The following is an 18,726-nucleotide window of genomic DNA, read 5'->3' on the forward strand; positions in this document are numbered from 1 at the left end:
CCAAGAGATAAGGAAAGGAAAACTGGATTCTAGAGTCATTTTTTGGTTCCCTGAATCAAGGAATTCCTAGAGTCTACCAAGGACTTTTCAGCCATAAGAATCAATAAATTCCCCTTTTGCTTCAATCAGCTAGGCTTGTGATTTTGTCATTTACAATAGAAATAACATTGATACACACTTGATTGGATTTCTGCATTTTTTTTAACTTCAATTACATCAAATTCATGTTTAACTTTGTTGAACCCAAAATTGTGCCCAATTTTGTTGGGCTTAAATTGATGTTTGTTGTATTTATTTGTGCCCCAAATTTGGGTTTGTTGTATTTCACTGTATAGTTTGGAAGTTATATCATAGATATTTGGAAACGAAGCATGATAAAGGAGGAGGAGTCAGATAGCCCTAGATTTTAATTCCCACGCCTATCATGCATGCATTGGGTAACAACTGGTATGTCATTTCATCTGTGAGCCTTTCTTTCCTCATCTGTTGAGTAGAGACAGTAATGACTACCTCACTGGATTTTTTTTTAATGAGGCTTATGTGGGACAATATGTTTAGCAATGGAAGAATAATAGCCGCTGGAATATTGTAAATCAAACACATGGTATTTTAGTGCCTTTCCTTATAGAACACTCAGGTAATCTTGATTGATGCAAGAATAGTAGCAACTAACTAAATTAATTAATCTGTTTGTAATCATCATCTTTAAAACTGACATTCCTTGCCTGATCTAGTGCCAAAACCTTCTAGTAGTGGGCTAGCCATCCCCCACCACTGCCTTTTCAGTAACTCCCTTAGGTTTCCTGTTTGTATACAGATGGCATTTCTCACAGTTTCATCTGAGGACAACTTGTTTCAGAATCACTAGAGATGTTGAAAATACATATTCCCAGACTCCACTGTATACCTACTGCATTAGCCTTTGTAGGAGCGTCTGACCTGCCAGAGTCCTAGACTTGCTTGAATGTAGGATGGAGAACACAATGATTGGCAACCTACACAAAGCTCTTCTCAGTCTGGCGCTCTGCAGACTCATCTTTCTACCATCTACATTCCAGCCACACCAAACTTCTTGGCATTCCTTGAGCATATAATCCTCTTTAATCATTAAGTTTTCATACATGGAATTGTTTTCACCTGAAAAATCTTTCCCTTTCTCTTTTGACAAACTCCTACTTATGGCTACTGATAGAGAGTTAGTCAATCTTCTAGGATCTCCCACTTTCACAGAGATAGTCCTTATCCTTTCTAAAGCACATTTCATTTTATGAATTATTTGCTTTACATGACTGTTAACTGCCTCTCCTCTCCCACTTTTTTCCCCTGGACTATGGGCAATCTAGATATGATCGTTATTCTTTAATGATATACTCTGTGGACGTTTGTTGAGTAAATAAATGAATGAAAGAATGAATGATTCATTGTTATAAGCATTAGAAATACAATGATATAAAGGCAAGGTAGAGATTTTTAAGGCAGTTGTGGAAGTAGGTATTACACCTAAAATTTGTTTTAAAATATAAGGCCTATATGTGCTACTGGACTAATGATTGTCCCAAAGGTAAAGGCTGTAGTGAGTAGGACAGGCCTCAGAAGGAAGGTAAGGGAAGAGTTGAACCTTGAAAGAGAAGAATAAGCAAATATTTGAGTTCAGCAAGTATTGTGTAGAATGTTCATGGAATCTGGGTAAGAGATTTAGAATCCTCCTAAGAATCTTTTTTTTTTTAAAGGACATCCACAGTATACCTGTGTTCAGAGAGACCATAGAAAACTTCACAAAAGGGAAATTCAAATGGAAAGTTTAAGCTTTTTAACAAGATTGCAGTAAAAAAAAAATCATCAAAAGAATTAAACTGTCCTTTAGATATTATACATATTTTCCCTGCTGTGGTTCAGATGAGTAATGAGAGTAGGGACATCTGGGTTTGTAGTGTGACCTCTCACTACATGTCAGCACTTAGAGGAATGTCCTCCCATGTATTTGAAATTTAACTGACAACCTGATGATGATTTGATTAACATTAAAAGGAAAAGAAAGTGCCTTTTAAGTAGTGTATGAAAAAAATTAAGTACAAAGGAGCCTTTTAATTTTTTTGGTTTTTCTACATATTGACCGTTAATTGAAAAATAGTCATTGTTAGCACAACATGTTCTTGAGTACATTCGGGAGAATTAGAACTTGAAAGCTGTGCAGGCCTAATGAAAAACATCAGTATTCTACTATTGCTCCAGCAATCAGTTATTGTGATGTGTCAATGCAAAACCTCATTGAGGCTTTGCAATAGTTAATTGTTGACTAAGCAATATGTAGAGGAGCTCTAGGGATCTAACATGAGTAAATAATGTTTACAATTGGAAAATGAATGTTTCATGGATTTACATGAAATGTGCATTTCTTTTACCATAAGAATGCCTTAACCTGATATATTAAGCCATTTATGAGATTTTCATGGGATATTGCTCGACATGGCTCAATGACCTGCCAGGCCCACCATTGTTTCTCAGTGACAATGTACACAGTCCATATTATAGTCCCTGCAAATGGTATCACTGAGAAACAATTGAAATGGGACTAAACCAAAATATAAATGATACTTCCTGGATTTGTAAAATGACTTTGAAATGACAGCAAAATAGAACTTCAAGTCAGCTTGGTCATCAGCCTTACTTGGCTAATGGTGCTGCTTTAGCACAGGTTGTCTTATTTACAAAGACAGGAAGTTGAACTGTGAAGGGTACACAACTGCAGGCAAAATTGTAAGGGCCAAAGGGGTAGCATTATGGAATGTTCTGGGCATAGCTGTCACAGGCTTGATCTCAGGATCTAAAGTGTAGAAGCAGAACTCTAGGAGACCTAGAAAAAGAAAACAGGGTTCTGTGAAACACGAAGTGGACTAAAGCATAGGCAAACAAGTGTAGTACCTACTACTAGAATTGTGGCAAGTGTTTGGGCTTGATTTCACAAGGACAATGGCATGAGCTCAGTTGCTGGAATTAGGATACAGAGGAGTGCAGGCATCATTGATCCTTGAATTCCAATATAAAATCATCTAGATTAAAGAGAACTTAACATTGATCCGTTCTCAAAAGTCTAAAGACACAATCTTTGGGATACATTCTCTGTCAATACAAAGCATTTTTGTAGCCTTCATCTTTTTGTTGTTAAATGGTGTGTTTAAAAATTACAAACCCATTGTATGTATACAGAAAATAAAATGAAATCATGATAAACAGGCTCATTCTAGTAGTAATAGTATAAACATTCTATCCCAAAGTGGTAAAAGTTGGCCTACTAAGGCACACACCCTACTTCCTCTAAAACATAGCACTCAAGTACGTAATAGTTGCATTGCTTGGTCTTAAAGATCAATAAAGCAATCTTATCAGAGTATGATATTTTCCACAATTAATCATGGCAATTAGGCTTAATAATGAATTCAAGAAAATATTCTGACACTGATGCCCTTGATAGGTTGCTTTGTTGAGCAAAGTATGGGTATGATTCAAGTCCACAATGATTGAATATAGAGGTAGCGCTCAGGCTAAGAACGGTTAGTTCGAAATTCACTTCTCAAGCACCTGAAACCTAGCAGCACTCTCATTTCATGAAATTTTTATGAAAGCTTACTTTCATATCTTATTTTCTGCATTAGAGTTTTTAAGCAGTAAAATTGCATAGAAATTTATGTTTTTAATGACCTAATAATTGGGATAATTAACCAAGGGCTCCCTTGGGAGGCTACAACTGACCAGTTACACCTGCAATTAGCTAATTTCAGGTGCTATGATTTCTGCATGCAAATTTTTACACCTGCAGTTAATTGCAAGAGCTAAAGGTAAACTTAAGACAAATGCATCTGTGTGACCCTTTCCCACTAATGTGCATGTGCTTTATACCACTATCTAGTACCTTACACTTAATTCAGCAGTGTTTTAAGGTCTTAATAGGTAAAGTGTCTTCCTGGAGTGACCTGGAGACTTCGGGTGAGTTGTGGTATTCTGCTTACAGAATATCAAGTAGTATTTCTTGGAGGAGGAATGAGCATAAGTCTCGGGCTCATAGCCAAATAGAGATAATTAGCCTTCTACAGAATAAACAGAGAGAGTGTATTTGACTGAGTAAGGTGTATGTGAAAGGAAGAGTTACACAGTGTAACTGTGTTTTTGGAGTTGAATGTTAAAGAAGTGAATTCAGATTTACCAAGTTAATTGTTTAATATAATAATATTGAAAACACAGTAGGAGCCCAATAAATAAGGAATGAAAGAACATGCCTTGCAATTACTTTAGGACCATTCTGAATCTGAATCTTGGGAATTCAGTAGAGCCATCTGGATCAAATATATTATGCTAGTTCTTCTGTGTGTCAAATGCTAATAAAGGATGTTTTTCTAAATACATAAAGCTATCACTCGCTTGATTCCTAAAACAGAAATTCTTTGATCTTTGGTATTACTAATCATTGAAGAAACTGGAAAAAAATCTAATTATGGAAAAGGCAAAACTTTTAGATTGAGAAAAGAAAAAGAATTATTCTAGATTATTTCTCTGTGTTTTGTAACTCATTAAATTCCTACAAAACACATTTAATTTAGATTTAATTTGATGGGATCATAGCCCTTAGGGAAAAATTAACATTTTTGAGATAAGATTTTCTTATTAGAGGTGCAAGAAATTAAATGATTTGCTATAAACGATAAAACTGCTCGGTTATAGAATAGAGACAAAACATGTCATTCATGTCCCTCAGAGCTTGTTTCAAGATACAGAGTACAGTTGGCTGTCTCTTTGCATCTTTGTCTCTCTTTCTCATTCTTTCTCTGTTATAATCTGCAGGGTTTTATGATCCCACTTGTAAGTTTTTAATAATGAGTAATATAAAAATTCTCTAATAATATAAAACAAACCTATAAACTAGCTAGTGAGTGACCATATAGGTAAAAGTCACAGTTACTAGGACATATATATATATTGTATATGAGCAAGTAATGTGTGGATATATGCATATATACATAGATACATACATATAGATAGAATATATATAGATATAGATACATAAATATATAGTGTATATATATACTGTATGTATATATATACACACACATAAATATATGCATATTATATATATACACATATGGTATATATATACACCATATATTTATGTATCTATGTACATTCTATCTATATTTATGTAATATACCTTATATATAATAGGTAATATTTATATATAAATAAATAATATACATATGCATAATGAAATAATGTATTTTCTTAACAATGTAGCTTAGAAATATTAGAGAAGCCAAAATATATTTGTTTTAATTTAAATCACCAAACTGCATTTGGGTATAAATAATTCCCTATTGCTAAATTAATTTTTTCAGATTAAATCATTTCTCACTCATTCCTCTCATATCAGAAATGTCCCAGTTCTCCGTAACATGTCTCTCCAGGATTTTTTCCCATAGGAAATAAGTCAAATATAAAGTAAATTCTGTTATTTCTACCCTCATTAAATCTATCTCTCCTCTCTATAATTACAGGAGAGACAACTTCTTTATCATATTATTTTATTAGTTTCAGACTAACGTAAATCTAATAACTCCATTACTCCTCCTTCAGCTCAATGCCCTATTTATTAAAAAAAAAAAAAAAAGATTCAACTATTCTGGTATATAGCAAGATGATAGCAAAATTGTTGGAGCATTTGTTATTGTTGCTATTGTTTCGTTGTTTTGTCTTGTTTTAGACCTTCGATTCTTACATAGGCTTTGTTTAGCGACCTAGTCCAATGATATGCAAAGCATTGCATTGCCAATGTTATATAAATAGCGCTTCAAAAAACAGAAAACAATGGTTCCCTAAATAGATTATTATATTTGTTTTAATGTAGTCATAACAAGCGAGCCCTTGGCCTGGTCTGCCACTGACTGGGTTTCTGCGTTATTGAGATTTCAGCAAGTTGCATGTGATTAAAAGGACTCTCAGAACCAGCAATTTGCCTCTGAAAATGTTGTTTGCTTGGCTGCTTGATTGATACCCTCTCTTATTACATGGAAACACAACAAAAACTTTGACTAAACACTTAATTTGGCAACTACCGTTTTAGGGGCTTTCTCTCCCTCATATTGCTTGTTTATTCCAATATCTTTTTTAAAAGTATATATTAAATAACTTTGTCCATGCACACGCATGCCTGCATACATACACATACACACACAGACTTCTTTTAACTGATGGGAAAAGAGCTTGTTTTCTTCCAACTTTGATCTTCTGTAGTGTTTGAAACACTATTTTTCCCTAATCTTTCCATTTCCCCTTTTGCCTTTGATGTAGGTTTATTCCTCTATTTTTAGTTTTAGTACCATAAAATGGAAATAGTTATCTTTTTTTTTTTTCTGTCTGCTTACCTATTTATGAAGAGGTAAAGAGGATTAATGAGAATAAGGGTTCTAACATAGCACATCTATTTTTCATGTTGTTGGTGCCTATTTAATAGTGTATAGCAGTCCCTTTTATGTCATTATGAATACAGGATAGAATTTTATGACCAACTATAAGTTACACTCAGAAAAGTATAATTGATAAAGTTCCTGGGTACTGAATATATATATATATATATATATATATATATATATTTCCATTTGTTCTCTGAGGAGACAGCAAAATACAGGTTCTCTGAGGAAAGAGAAAGAGCATTTAAGTTTTTCTTCGTATCATTCAACTTTTCTATGTGTTTTTAATTGTAAAATGTATATAATACCCAATTGATTTTTACTTCCACGAATTAACACAAAATAATGCTTAACTTACAGAAAAGTGTTATGTACCTGATACTAAAATGTAGTCTTTCAATATTAGTTTTCTTTTTTATCCCACATTTTAAGATATGTCAAAACAGACACATAAATCTATGAGTAATAAATATATCCTTAAAATCTCTGCATTTCTCAAAAAATAAGCTGAAAAGCATATTTCTTATAGTCATATTACATCTTTCATATAAAAGCTATATAATAACATTATTTCAAGTGATTCCATATTAAAATAGTTAGAATGACTGTATATGCCATGCTTTTGTTTAATTATAAAATTTCACCAGAAAAATATAGATATTCAATTTATATACCCATTTATAATTGAAACTTGATTTTGCCTATTGGTATCCACCTTCATTATGCATAAAAATCCCTATTTTTCTCAATTTTTCTCTAAGACACATTTCAAATATTCTTTAGCATTTTATTTAACTTGATGGTGTTATGGTGCTACAAAAAGTTGTGAATATGAATAATGCTGTGGAATTTTTTAAATTTGTAAAACTTGATAACCTGCTCATTTTTACTCCTGGTTGGTGTTTTGGATTCACATTTCCCTAGATAAGCATTCATTATTTGTGTAAGCCTATACCATTTCTATCCATTCACATTGATACACTTGGCTGAAAGTTCATTATTTGTGGCAGCGTAGAGGAGGTATATGCTGGAACACACATTAAAAAAAAGCAAAGATATTCATATGTCCTAGTGACCTGCCTTAATTACCATTTATATTAACTGTCAGTGATATTTAATTTCCAGTAATGAATAAATTGGATTACATGGAAATGGAATTAGAACACCTATACCTATTTGTTTAAGTGCAATGACCACATAGACTCCATATAATGTAATATAGCTTCAGAATATCTTTTTACCACATTTTGTTATTCTGTACTTATCAATCCTCACAGTCTTTGCTTAAGACTTCATGCTAGGTGCCTAACTTACTAAGAGGAAATTATTCATCAAACACCCACTTATTTAATATATCCTTGTGCTACCTTCTAGGATAGAGCTAGGAACATGACAATCAAAAACTCTGCTTTAATAATGAAGTATATATTCAAGTGAAGGAAATAGATTGCAAAGAAGTAAAAATACAAAGAAATGGTTGCAGATAATGATGGATTATAATGGTTTGGAGGACAGAATGATCAGAGAAGACTTCTCTGAGATGCTGACATCAGACATAGCCAAGATAAATATGAACGGGATGCTGGGGAGGCCTGAAGAAAAATGTTATCAATGGAGGGAACAGATTTGGAAACAGGCATTCACTTATCATGGCTGAGGAACAGTGAGAAAGGTGATGTGGCAGGAGGGAATAAGGTACAGGGAGAATATCAAAGATAATTTTAGACAAATAGGCAAGGTCTGGGTTATTTAGAGACCTAACAGGCCGTGAGTATGGAAACCATAGTTACGCGAATCACTCTCCTTACTCAAAACACTGCAGGGCCACCTAACAGGCTATGAGTACGGACACCATTTATGACACCAGTGGTTTCCGAACTCATGGCCTGTTAGGGGGCCCTGCAGTGTTTTGAACAGGAGAGTGAATTGGTCTATGCTTGTCTGAAGTGTGTGCTACAGACCCCAGTCTCAAAACAGGCTCAGACTCCATCTGGGAAAAAGGACACGTGTGAAAAGCCAAATCTGTGGTACTGTCTGCTGAATCTCAAAGGTTCATGACTGTGGAAGCACAGATTTGGGGAAATTTAGAGTTAAAGAGAATGAGATCTGAACTGAACTCTAAAGAAGAAAATAGTATTTAGATATGTGAAAATGGTGTTGGCCCAGTGTGGAAATTAGGCAGTTTCTGCTTAGGCCATTAAAGTTGATGTAATAGCAGTTTTTTAATGTAGAAATAGCCAGAAGCAGTTTTACTAAAGCCAAGAAGAAAGATTAAGATTGCATATAGAAGTAAAAGTGGTTGAAATACTTGAAAATATTTTAAGCAAGAACAATAAAGGACTAAGCTTACCCAGAAATTATATATTTATTTAACAAGAGACTAAGTAATTACAATACCAATATTTAAAAAAAGACAGAAAGAAAAAAATGATTATTTACTAACAGGAAAACAACTTAACACATCATAATACATCCAAATTTCCATATCTAATATGATTGATGCTTCTTCATTATGTATCCTGAGAAATGACAAGGAGGTGCTTTTGATTGCTTTTATTTATTGCTGCATAGAAAGTTAACCATCCACATCCAAGAAATTACTCATTATTATTCAGTGAGAGAATTTTGGTCTTTAGTAATGCATTTGTTGTTTACCCAGGACATATTTCTCTAGCAATACAATAAATTAAAATTGAGTAATTCTAACAATCCTTCAGCTATACAGCTGCATTCCTAGAACCCTACTCTAAGTTCTGGACAAACTAAAATGAATGGGTTGATGGCACACAAAAAAGTGAAGCAAGTCATACACCCAAGTTTCAATGATCATTGATCTAAATTCTAATGCACTGACAGTTATCAAGTTTTGGTAGTAATAGTAAGATAGCACAGAAATCATTCTACAGATATAATACTAATGTGAAATAAAATTATCATGTGAACATTGTTTCTTCATCACTGAATTCTGATTCAATGATGTCCACCACATATGAAGCAAACTCTTCCCTGATGTCAGGAATTTTGTGAGTTTCTTATGATTAAGAATTTTTAAAGTTTTTATACTTCTATCTAAAGCCAAAGGTATTCTTCTTTTGATTAGGCTATATAATAATATGTACCCATTTTAGTAATATTTTTGAAATAGTGATAGTAAATCTGGCTATCTGCTAAGTTTGTGAATGCCTGTAGGCTCAATGACTTCTGGTGGCAAACAACCATCATTTATAAATTGTGATGATGATGAGTTGTGTAACTCAAACGTGCTTAGAGTTCACAAGATCCCAGGTATATGGATATTTAATTGACCTTCTCAACTTAGTTGCTTTGGAACTATTATTCTGTTCATTAAGACTTGTGATCTATTACATACAAGAGTAAAACTTGATTTCAAATTGAAAATGAATTTTGGATTTGGGTTATAATTTTTCAGATGTATCTACATATTTATATTTATATTGCCTTTAGACTACACTCATTTATTCATCTTTCTAAAAATATTTAGAAATATATATTTTATACCAGGCACTTGGTTTGTATAAAGACTACAATATGTTTTTTAAAAAATGATCCCAGCCCTGCCCTCAGGGAGCTCACAGTCTAGTTTTTAAAGATGGCAGTAATTAAACTATCACTCACATAAGTTCAAAATTGCAGTTGTGGTAAAGTTAAGGAGGAATGAAAGATACATAGTTAGGGAAGAGGGGACCAGTAGGGACAAGTATCATGGAATCCACGTTCCAAGAGTTAGTCTCGTCTATATGTCTTGTTTCCTTGAAAAATAGAAATTCTCATGTCTTTTGCTGTGATAAGCTGTGATTAAGATACTTCTTAGAGAATTTAAGTTAAGCTTCAGAGATTTATTTCCTTAAGCCCTCTATCTTAGGAATCCGCTCTCATAGCCAGAGGACAGCTAGAAAAACATCTGCTTAACCTTCCCAGTTCCATGTGTTCTCTATTTCCACACAATCATATGTTTAATATCAATTAGGAGGAAGTATTTTGCTGGAGAACTGGGAGGGTAGCATTCAAATTCTAGCTGAAAAATAGCCATTAATTTTGAATAATCAGGGGAAAGAATTTCTACTTTTTTTCAGTTTTGCATTATAATAGCAGTTCAACTAATGCATATATAATTTTCTTTCCCTTTTGCTTATCATGCACTGCTAACATGGACTTCTACAAAGGCTCAGGTTGGTGTTGCAATCTGTTTTGATCTTTATTGTTTTTATTTAGTGAAAAGAAGCTTTGATGTTTTCCTTCACAAATCAGCTTTTTTTCTCTTTGTAAATTCTGATCAAAACATTGTTTACATGTGACAGAAAAAAAATTCTCCCATAGAATAGTCACTTTCTCATATGTTGCTGTTGAATGAATTACTTTACTTCAGTAAAAGGAGTATTTCAGACACCCAGGAAATTGATTTATATCTGTTTAAATTTGCCATGCCTGGCTTATTTTATGATAGGTGGAAAACAATGCTCTGAGACTTCAGAATCAGCATAATATAACAGGTTCTGAAAAGATTTCTGATATCAAATCTGCCCTGTACTTTCAGAATGTATTAAATGTCATTACCATGGTTAATGTAGCTCCAAACAGCTGAGAATTTTATACATAACTTCCTAGCCAGATCTGATTCTAGGATCACCACATTCTTAGTAAATAGCTTTCAGAAAATTGATGGTGTTTCTCTTTTTCTCTCTCTGTTTTTTAAAGGCATTAATCTACTTTCAAGATTACATCAATACCTCATATAAATCTCAAGTTCTTTACTTTTATAGTTTTAATAAATCCACATGCTATTTCTGTCCACCCCAATTCTTATTTGAAATATTATTGGTCATATAATAAATAAAAACATCAGTAATGTTTTCAGAGACTACATGTATAGTCAACTGGAGCGATATTTGTAATGCCTTAGGGGCCAAGTGCTAAGTATAGCTAAAGTGAGTTTGTCCCTCACAGGATAATTCACTTGCAGGGTTTTGCAAGGACTAAGGAAGGAAAATCAAATGGCTGGGTGGTTTGGATCTCATACACTGGGAAGGGTATAAGATGTACAATTCCAGACCCCCTCTGCCTTATGCTGTTTGGCCGTTAGGAAGCAGACATTTAGATCCAAGAATGTTATAATGTCATACCTTCTGTTATGTTTAAGCTTCATCAAATTGTTCACATTGACTTTTTCTAGTCATATGGTGTATAAGTAAAATCTTGGCACAATATTCTTGGGGTTGGCTCCCATTTCACATTCTGGTCATGTGCAAACAGGTTATATAGAGGAAGAATTTGCTAAAATTAAATATTCATTTCATAATCTCATATTTAAATTCCAATATTGTTATAATGATTCGTCAAGTTGAATACTTAGAGTCCTATAGAATCTTTTTTTCTCTGAGTAAAAATAATGACTTATTGCTAGAAATGCTGTATACGATGCTGCATGACACATGCAATTTGGTAGACTGTTATAGCTTACTGACCCAAAATGTTACATTGTGTTGACTTAAAGTCATTTTCTTTTTCTTTTTTGGTTGAAGATGGTGAACACTGTCTTCCCAATTAATGATATATTTCTTGCTGAATAACCAATCCTTCATCTTATTGGTTAGTGTTTATTATTATTATTATTATTTTTTTTTTTTTTGAGACGGAGTTTCACTCGTTACCCAGGCTGGAGTGCAATGGCGCGATCTCGGCTCACTGCAACCTCCGCCTCCTGGGTTCAGGCAATTCTCCTGCCTCAGCCTCCCGAGTAGCTGGGACTACAGGTGTGCGCCACCATGCCCAGCTAATTTTTGTATTTTTAGTAGAGACGGAGTTTCACCATGTTGACCAGGATGGTCTCGATCTCTTGACCTCGTGATCCACCCGCCTCGGCCTCCCAAAGTGCTGGGATTACAGGCTTGAGCCACCGCGCCCAGCCTTGTTGTTTATTTTAATTTAACTTTAACCTAAGCAGGATCACATTTGAATTTTTCTTCCAAAACTTGGTCACACAATATAAAAAGGAAAACACTAAAAGTTTAATATACATATAATGTCTTATCTAAAAGGAACTGTGAGATATTCAAAAGGGGTCAACAAATATGACTTTGTAGATAATAAGGTCTTGTTGCTACTACTCAACTCTGCTACAGTAGCGCAAAAGCAGCTATAGACAATACATAAATGAATGAGCATGGCTGTGACTCAGTACAACTTGATTTAAAGAAGTAGGCAATGTCAGCAAACATAGTGAAGAAAAGAGCTCCCAAAATCTCTTCCTGCATAAAAGCAGCAAGAACCACTTGGTAAAACTTGTCAAAATCAAGTTTCTTAGAATTCTGGAAATAAATCAAGGGTTTGCAGCAATCTGGAGAGCATTTACTCAGAAAAATGACTCAGTCTTGGTAAGAACTGAGAGATTTCTTGCATTTTAACTTGCCCTGTTTCCAATCCTAGCTTCAGGGTAGCCTTGAAAGAAGCTGCCTACAGCTGTGGTAAAACAACCAACCTGCCCCTCCACCTAGCATTTTGGAAGCCAGCAGAGAGGGCTGAACAAGGTTGGAACGGCTTCAAAGCCCTATCTTTGAAGAATTGTCATGTTTGAACTGTCCAGTGTTTCCCTGGAAGACCCCACTCACAAAGCTATCTTTGTTTGACCTGACTCAAAGCTGGTCTTGTACAAACAGCTTTTTCTCTGGTAAACTTTTTCTCTGGAGAAAAAGCTGTTTAGTCTAAAACAGTCAGAGGCGATTGTTTAACTTGTAGCTACCTGAGATGGGATATAACAGTTGGGGTAAACAATTAGATAACAAAAAGCTTAAAAGGAAAAGCTAGAGAATGAGGTGTTCATAGGGGTTCTGAAAAACTATAAGATATTCCTGGTAATTAAAAGAGCATGCAAGTACATAGGGCTGTGTACATACTTAGGAAAGCAGTGATAAGACCCTAAGATCTTACCTCAGGCTAACTATGAGACTTGGTACAAGCAAAAAAATGAAGATAAAGGCAGTTTAAATTGACTGGCTAGATGTTGAATGTATGCCCCAACACATATATACAGCCACTCAGCAAACATTAATTCCAGACATCAAAAGGAATCTTTGTCAGATCATAATGCAGAGACATCATTAGACATGACAAACAACATACACATCATGGAGTTATTTCAGAAAAGTAACTAAACAAATAATAATAACAAATAGCAACAAAACAAACATTGGGAAGAGTGGAGAATCTGGTTTCCAGTGTTGCCATATTATATTATTTTAAATGTCTCCTTTTTAACAAAAATTTATGACACATGCAAGAAACAAAGTATGGGCCATAAACAAGAAGCAGTTGCTAGCAACTAGCTCTGAGGAAGCTGAGATATTGAACTTAAAGAGACAAATCTTTTTCAAATATTTCATTTAATTTTATTTTTTAATTGATAAATAATAATGGTAAATATTCATGGACTACACAGTGATGTTTTGATACTTGTAATGTGTAGTGATCAAATCAGGGTAATTCACATATATCATCTCTGACACTTAACATTTATTTGTGTTGGAAACATTCAATATTTTCCCTCTAGCTATTTGAAACTATAATATATTATTGTTAAGTATAGTCACGCTACAGTATAGAACACTGTAAGTCCAGCTGTAATGTTAGACAAAGATTTTGAACCTATCTTATATATCTTCAAAGCACTAAACAAAACCATATCTAAAGAACTAAAATATGAAAATCATGTTAAACAAAATAGAGAACATCAATAGCCATGTAGAAATTATAAGAATCATGTAGATATTCTGGAGGTAAAAAGTACATGAGTTGAAATGAAAAATTTACCAGAGGGGTTGAACAACAGATTTGGTCAGACAAAAAAAAATAAGTGTATTGGAATATATGCCAGTTTAGATATTGAGGTGATCTAGTCTGAGGAATAAGAAAGATTAAAAAGTGAAGGACAATGAGAGGCTCAGAAATATATGTAAACATTCACATAACAGGAGTCCCAGAACAAAAGAGGAGAGATGGAAATTGGCAAAAAAGATTATTTAAAGAAATAAAACCCAAAAAACTTCCTGAGTTTGATGAAAAAGTATAGATTCCAAAACTCAACAAAATTTGTGGAAGATAAATTTAGAGTTATTTTCACCTAGATTATAATAAAAACTGTCAAAGCCAAACATGAAGGAAGAATCTTGAAAGCAGCAAAAGTGACTTATTATAAACAAATGAGTATCAATATTAGGATTAACAGCTGAGTTCTCATCAGAAGCCATGAAGACAAGAAGGCAGCAGGAAGACAAATTTAAAATGCTGGAAAACAGACTGTCAATCAATGATTGTATATCCAGCAAATTGAAAATTTAGAAGAAATTAAGAAACTCTCAAATAAACTAAAACTGAGTAAATCAATTCCTAGCTAACCAGACCTACACTAGATACTAAAGGAAGACTTTCAAGCTGAAATGAAAGGACACTGGAAAGTAATTCAAATCTGTATAAAGAAAACAAAGAATACCAGTAAAGGTAAAGCTAAAGGTAGTAACTATCTAACTATTGAACACCGTATCTAGCAATAGCACAATACACATCCTTCTCCACTGCGCATGGAGCATTCTTCAGGGTAGACCATATGTTTGGATTTATAAGAGTCTTAATAAACTTAGAAGTCTTGATATCATACAAAGTATTCAAGGGAAACAGTATAGCCAAAACAGTCTTGAAAAACAACAAATTTGGAGTACTTACACTTTTTTGTTTCAAAGCTTACGACAAAGCTCAATAATCACAACTGTGTTGTACTAACATAAGGCTAACCCTGTAACTCAGTAGAATAGAAGTGAAAGTCTGAAAATACATCCAAACATTTATGATCATTTTGCCAATGGTGCTGCATTAGTTTGCCATTGATGCTATAGCAAATTATCACAAACTTAGCTGCATAAAACAACACAACTTTGTTATCTTATAGTTCTAGAGGTGAAAAGTTCAAAACAGATCTCACAGAGCTAGAGTCCAGGTGTTGGCAGGACTATTTCCTTTCAGAGGCTCCACAGGAGAATCTATTCCTTGCCTTTTCTAACTTTTAGAGGCTGCCAGTTTTTGTGGCCAGATTACTCTAATCTTTGTATCATTGTCACACCTGACCATTCTATGATCCTGTTACTTATAAAGACTCTTTTCATTGTTACTGGCTGACTGAAATAATATAGGACAATCTCCTTAACACAAGATTCTTAACCATATATACAAAGTCTTTTTTTGCTATACAGCAAACATGTAAAAGATTCACAGGCTTTAAGGACAAGAATGGGAGTATCTTTGCGGTACTGTTGCTCAGCCTAACACAGGTGCCAAGGCAATACAATGAAGAAAGGCTGTCTTTTCAACAAATCGTGCTTGGACAACTGGATATCAGCATGCAAAGAATGAATTTGGATCACCCCCTTACATTATGAAGAAATTTAAGTGGATTAAAGACCAAAATGTAATCATCAAAGTTATAAAATTCTTAGAAGACATTGATATACATTTTTATGATCTTGGATTAAGCAATTGACAAAGCTTATGTAATCAAAAAGAAAAGAGATACATTAGACCTTATCAAAATGAAAACATTTTCCATTAAAAGATACCATCAAGAAAGTGTGAAGGTAGTCTACAGAATGGGAGAAAATGTTTGCAAATTATACATCTGATAAGGATGTAGTGTTGAAGATAAATAAAGAACTCTTACAACACAACAACAGGAAGACAAATAACCTGATTGATAAATGGACCCAGGACTTAGACATTTCTCCGAAATATGTTTTGGAGAAGGTAAACAAGCAGCCAAAAGGAGTGGAAAAAATGCTCAGATGCTAAAAATTAGTCATTAGGGAAATATAAATGAAAATCAGAATGATACATCACTTAACACCCCCAAAGATGCCTGCAATAAAAATGATGACAGTAGATGTTGGTAAAGATGTAGAGTAATTGTAATCATCATGTATTGTTGATGAGAACGTAAAATGTTGCAGCCACTTTGGAACACTGTGTGGTAGTTTTTCAAAATGGTAAACATAGCATTTCCATATGACCCAGCAATTCTACCCCTAGGTGTATAACCAAGAAAATTGATAACATAGGCTCATGCAAAAACTTGCATATAAGTGTTTATAGCAACATTATTCATGGTGAATAATCAAAAGGTATAAACAGCCAAAATGTCCATAAAATAAGTAATGCATGAACAAACTAGTACATTCATACAAGTGAGCACTATTCAGCTATAAAAAATAATGAAATATATGTTCATGGATGAATGTTGAAAATATTATGCTAAAAGAAAGTAGCCAAAAACAAAAGGCCATATATTGTATGATTCTATTTCTATGAAATTTCCAGAATAGGCAAATTCATAGAAGCAGAAAGTAGATTAGCGGCTGGGTTGACAGAGCAGGGGGAAGAATATAATGGACAGTGACTGCTAATGAGTATGGATTTTCTTTTAGTGATGAGGAAGTATTTTGGAATTACAGATAGTGGTTATGGTTGGACAACTTTGTGAATATTTATGTAAGTAAAACAGTAAGTACAAGAGATCTAGCTCCCACTGTTGAAAATGTATATAATCCATGACTATTGTAATCAGTGATATTTATTTTTAATGAAGAGTGATTTTTATAATATTCATACTCTTTTTATATCTTATATATAGTGATTTATAAATAGTTAATGGCTTGATTTTAATTCTTTCAATGTAGGGTACTTTATATGTTTTAGTTATAAATTTAAAGACTCCTTTTTTTAGGAGGAATCATTTCATACTCAAGAGAAATTTCAAAAGTTGACATGATTATAGAGTTGTACCTGCCTCATCATACTATTATGAGAAATAGCAGTGATATTTTTGGAATGACTGAGGTTGTTTTGCTGGGTTAGCTGTTAGTGATGGGGCATGTCTTGTTCTCAGTAATGTATCAGGAGCTATGGAGGATGAGAAACCATACAACCGCAAAGTATGTGTCTGTTTCAGTCACCTCTTCTTTTGAGGGTGCAGTGTTAGTAAGTATTCAATGATTAATTTGTGTGGAAGTACAGGTGTATTTCTGATGAACAAAATGTGACAGTTGGAGTTGATGATCAGTTTACTCTGAGCTCCAAAATTTTATCAACTTCCTGTCTTAATCCTAATCCTACTAAAGAAAAAAGTTACTTATTACAGTAAATTCTCTTAAAGTTTCTAAAGCTCATATACCATTGCTATACATCTCTTGAAAGTAATAAGTATTAATGTCAGGTGATGAAGAGAAAAACTAGACCCCAAGAATTCCGTTAAGTGAACTGCCAGAAAATCAATGGCGGAACTTGAAGTAAAACCTCTCACAGCTTCCTTCATACTGCCCTTCTCACCAGACCACAGATAATCTTTTACACAGTACAAAGGATCATTTCACCCATCATTGAAATGAAGCTATCCCCAAAGAGGACCACATTATCAATTTAATAGAATCCAACCAAGGAATCCAATAATGAAGGACAGGAATCCAACACAAGTAAAGTACTTGACGCTGCCTATCTCCTATATTGCTCTATAGATGCCATCTCATTAATCCAGAGCAGTGTGTTTCCTGCTAACGAGTCATATTTTAACAGACCCCCAACAAGTGAGAAGCCAGCTCAGATCTAGAACCCTAAGCTCTATACTTCCTAGAGCTCAGTCGACATGCATTTATTATGGGCCCATCATGAGTCTAGCACAAGAGAGATGCTATGTGGAGCATAAATGATGTGCAAGACATGTTCCCCATCTTCTGGGAGATCAAGCTGTTGCTGTGAGCCTCGCTCCCTCATGCCGTCAGGATCTGCCTCTAGTTATGCATGGTGAGGGCTGACCACCTTAAATATTACCTACCTTTAAGGGGGAAAAAATTCAATCCTTTTAGAAGCTTATTTTTTGCAACAATTCAAGGCATCCTTAATTGGGATAGGAAAGTGGGGTAATATTGTCTTATTACTATCATCTGTACTGAGAAAAAAACACAAATTGATTCAGAAATGAGAGGATTTTGAATTCATATAAACCTAAGAAATATAAGAAAGACTCTGAATCCATTTAGATTTTTACTCTCCAGAAACATTCAAATCTAGACACTATAGATTATAGTTATAAGCAATTGAAACTGATATTAATGCATAATGCTGATCTTGTAAAATCAATAACAATGGGCAAAAGTTTTAGCTTCAGGTGATACTAGCATCATGGTTTGGTATAGGTATACTTTTCAGAAAGCATATTCAT

At 33.9% G+C, this 18,726-nt stretch overlaps 1 protein-coding gene across 2 annotated transcripts in view; it reads left to right on the forward strand.

The window, feature by feature from the left end:
* The window catches only part of THSD7B (thrombospondin type 1 domain containing 7B), an 835,144-nt gene that overhangs the window by 698,982 nt on the left and 117,436 nt on the right, over positions 1-18,726 (forward strand). The window contains exon 16 of one of the 2 annotated variants that reach the window (XM_032286329.1): positions 10,640-10,645. The exons of the other annotated variant lie outside the window; for it this stretch is intronic. Coding sequence (XP_032142220.1) covers positions 10,640-10,645 — 6 coding nt within the window. The remainder of the gene's footprint in view (positions 1-10,639; positions 10,646-18,726) is intronic. 2 annotated transcript variants of the gene reach the window in all.

The sequence above is a fragment of the Sapajus apella genome, unplaced genomic scaffold, assembly GCF_009761245.1.
Source record: "Sapajus apella isolate SASKATOON/1434 unplaced genomic scaffold, GSC_monkey_1.0 scaffold18, whole genome shotgun sequence".
Lineage (NCBI taxonomy): Eukaryota > Metazoa > Chordata > Mammalia > Primates > Cebidae > Sapajus > Sapajus apella.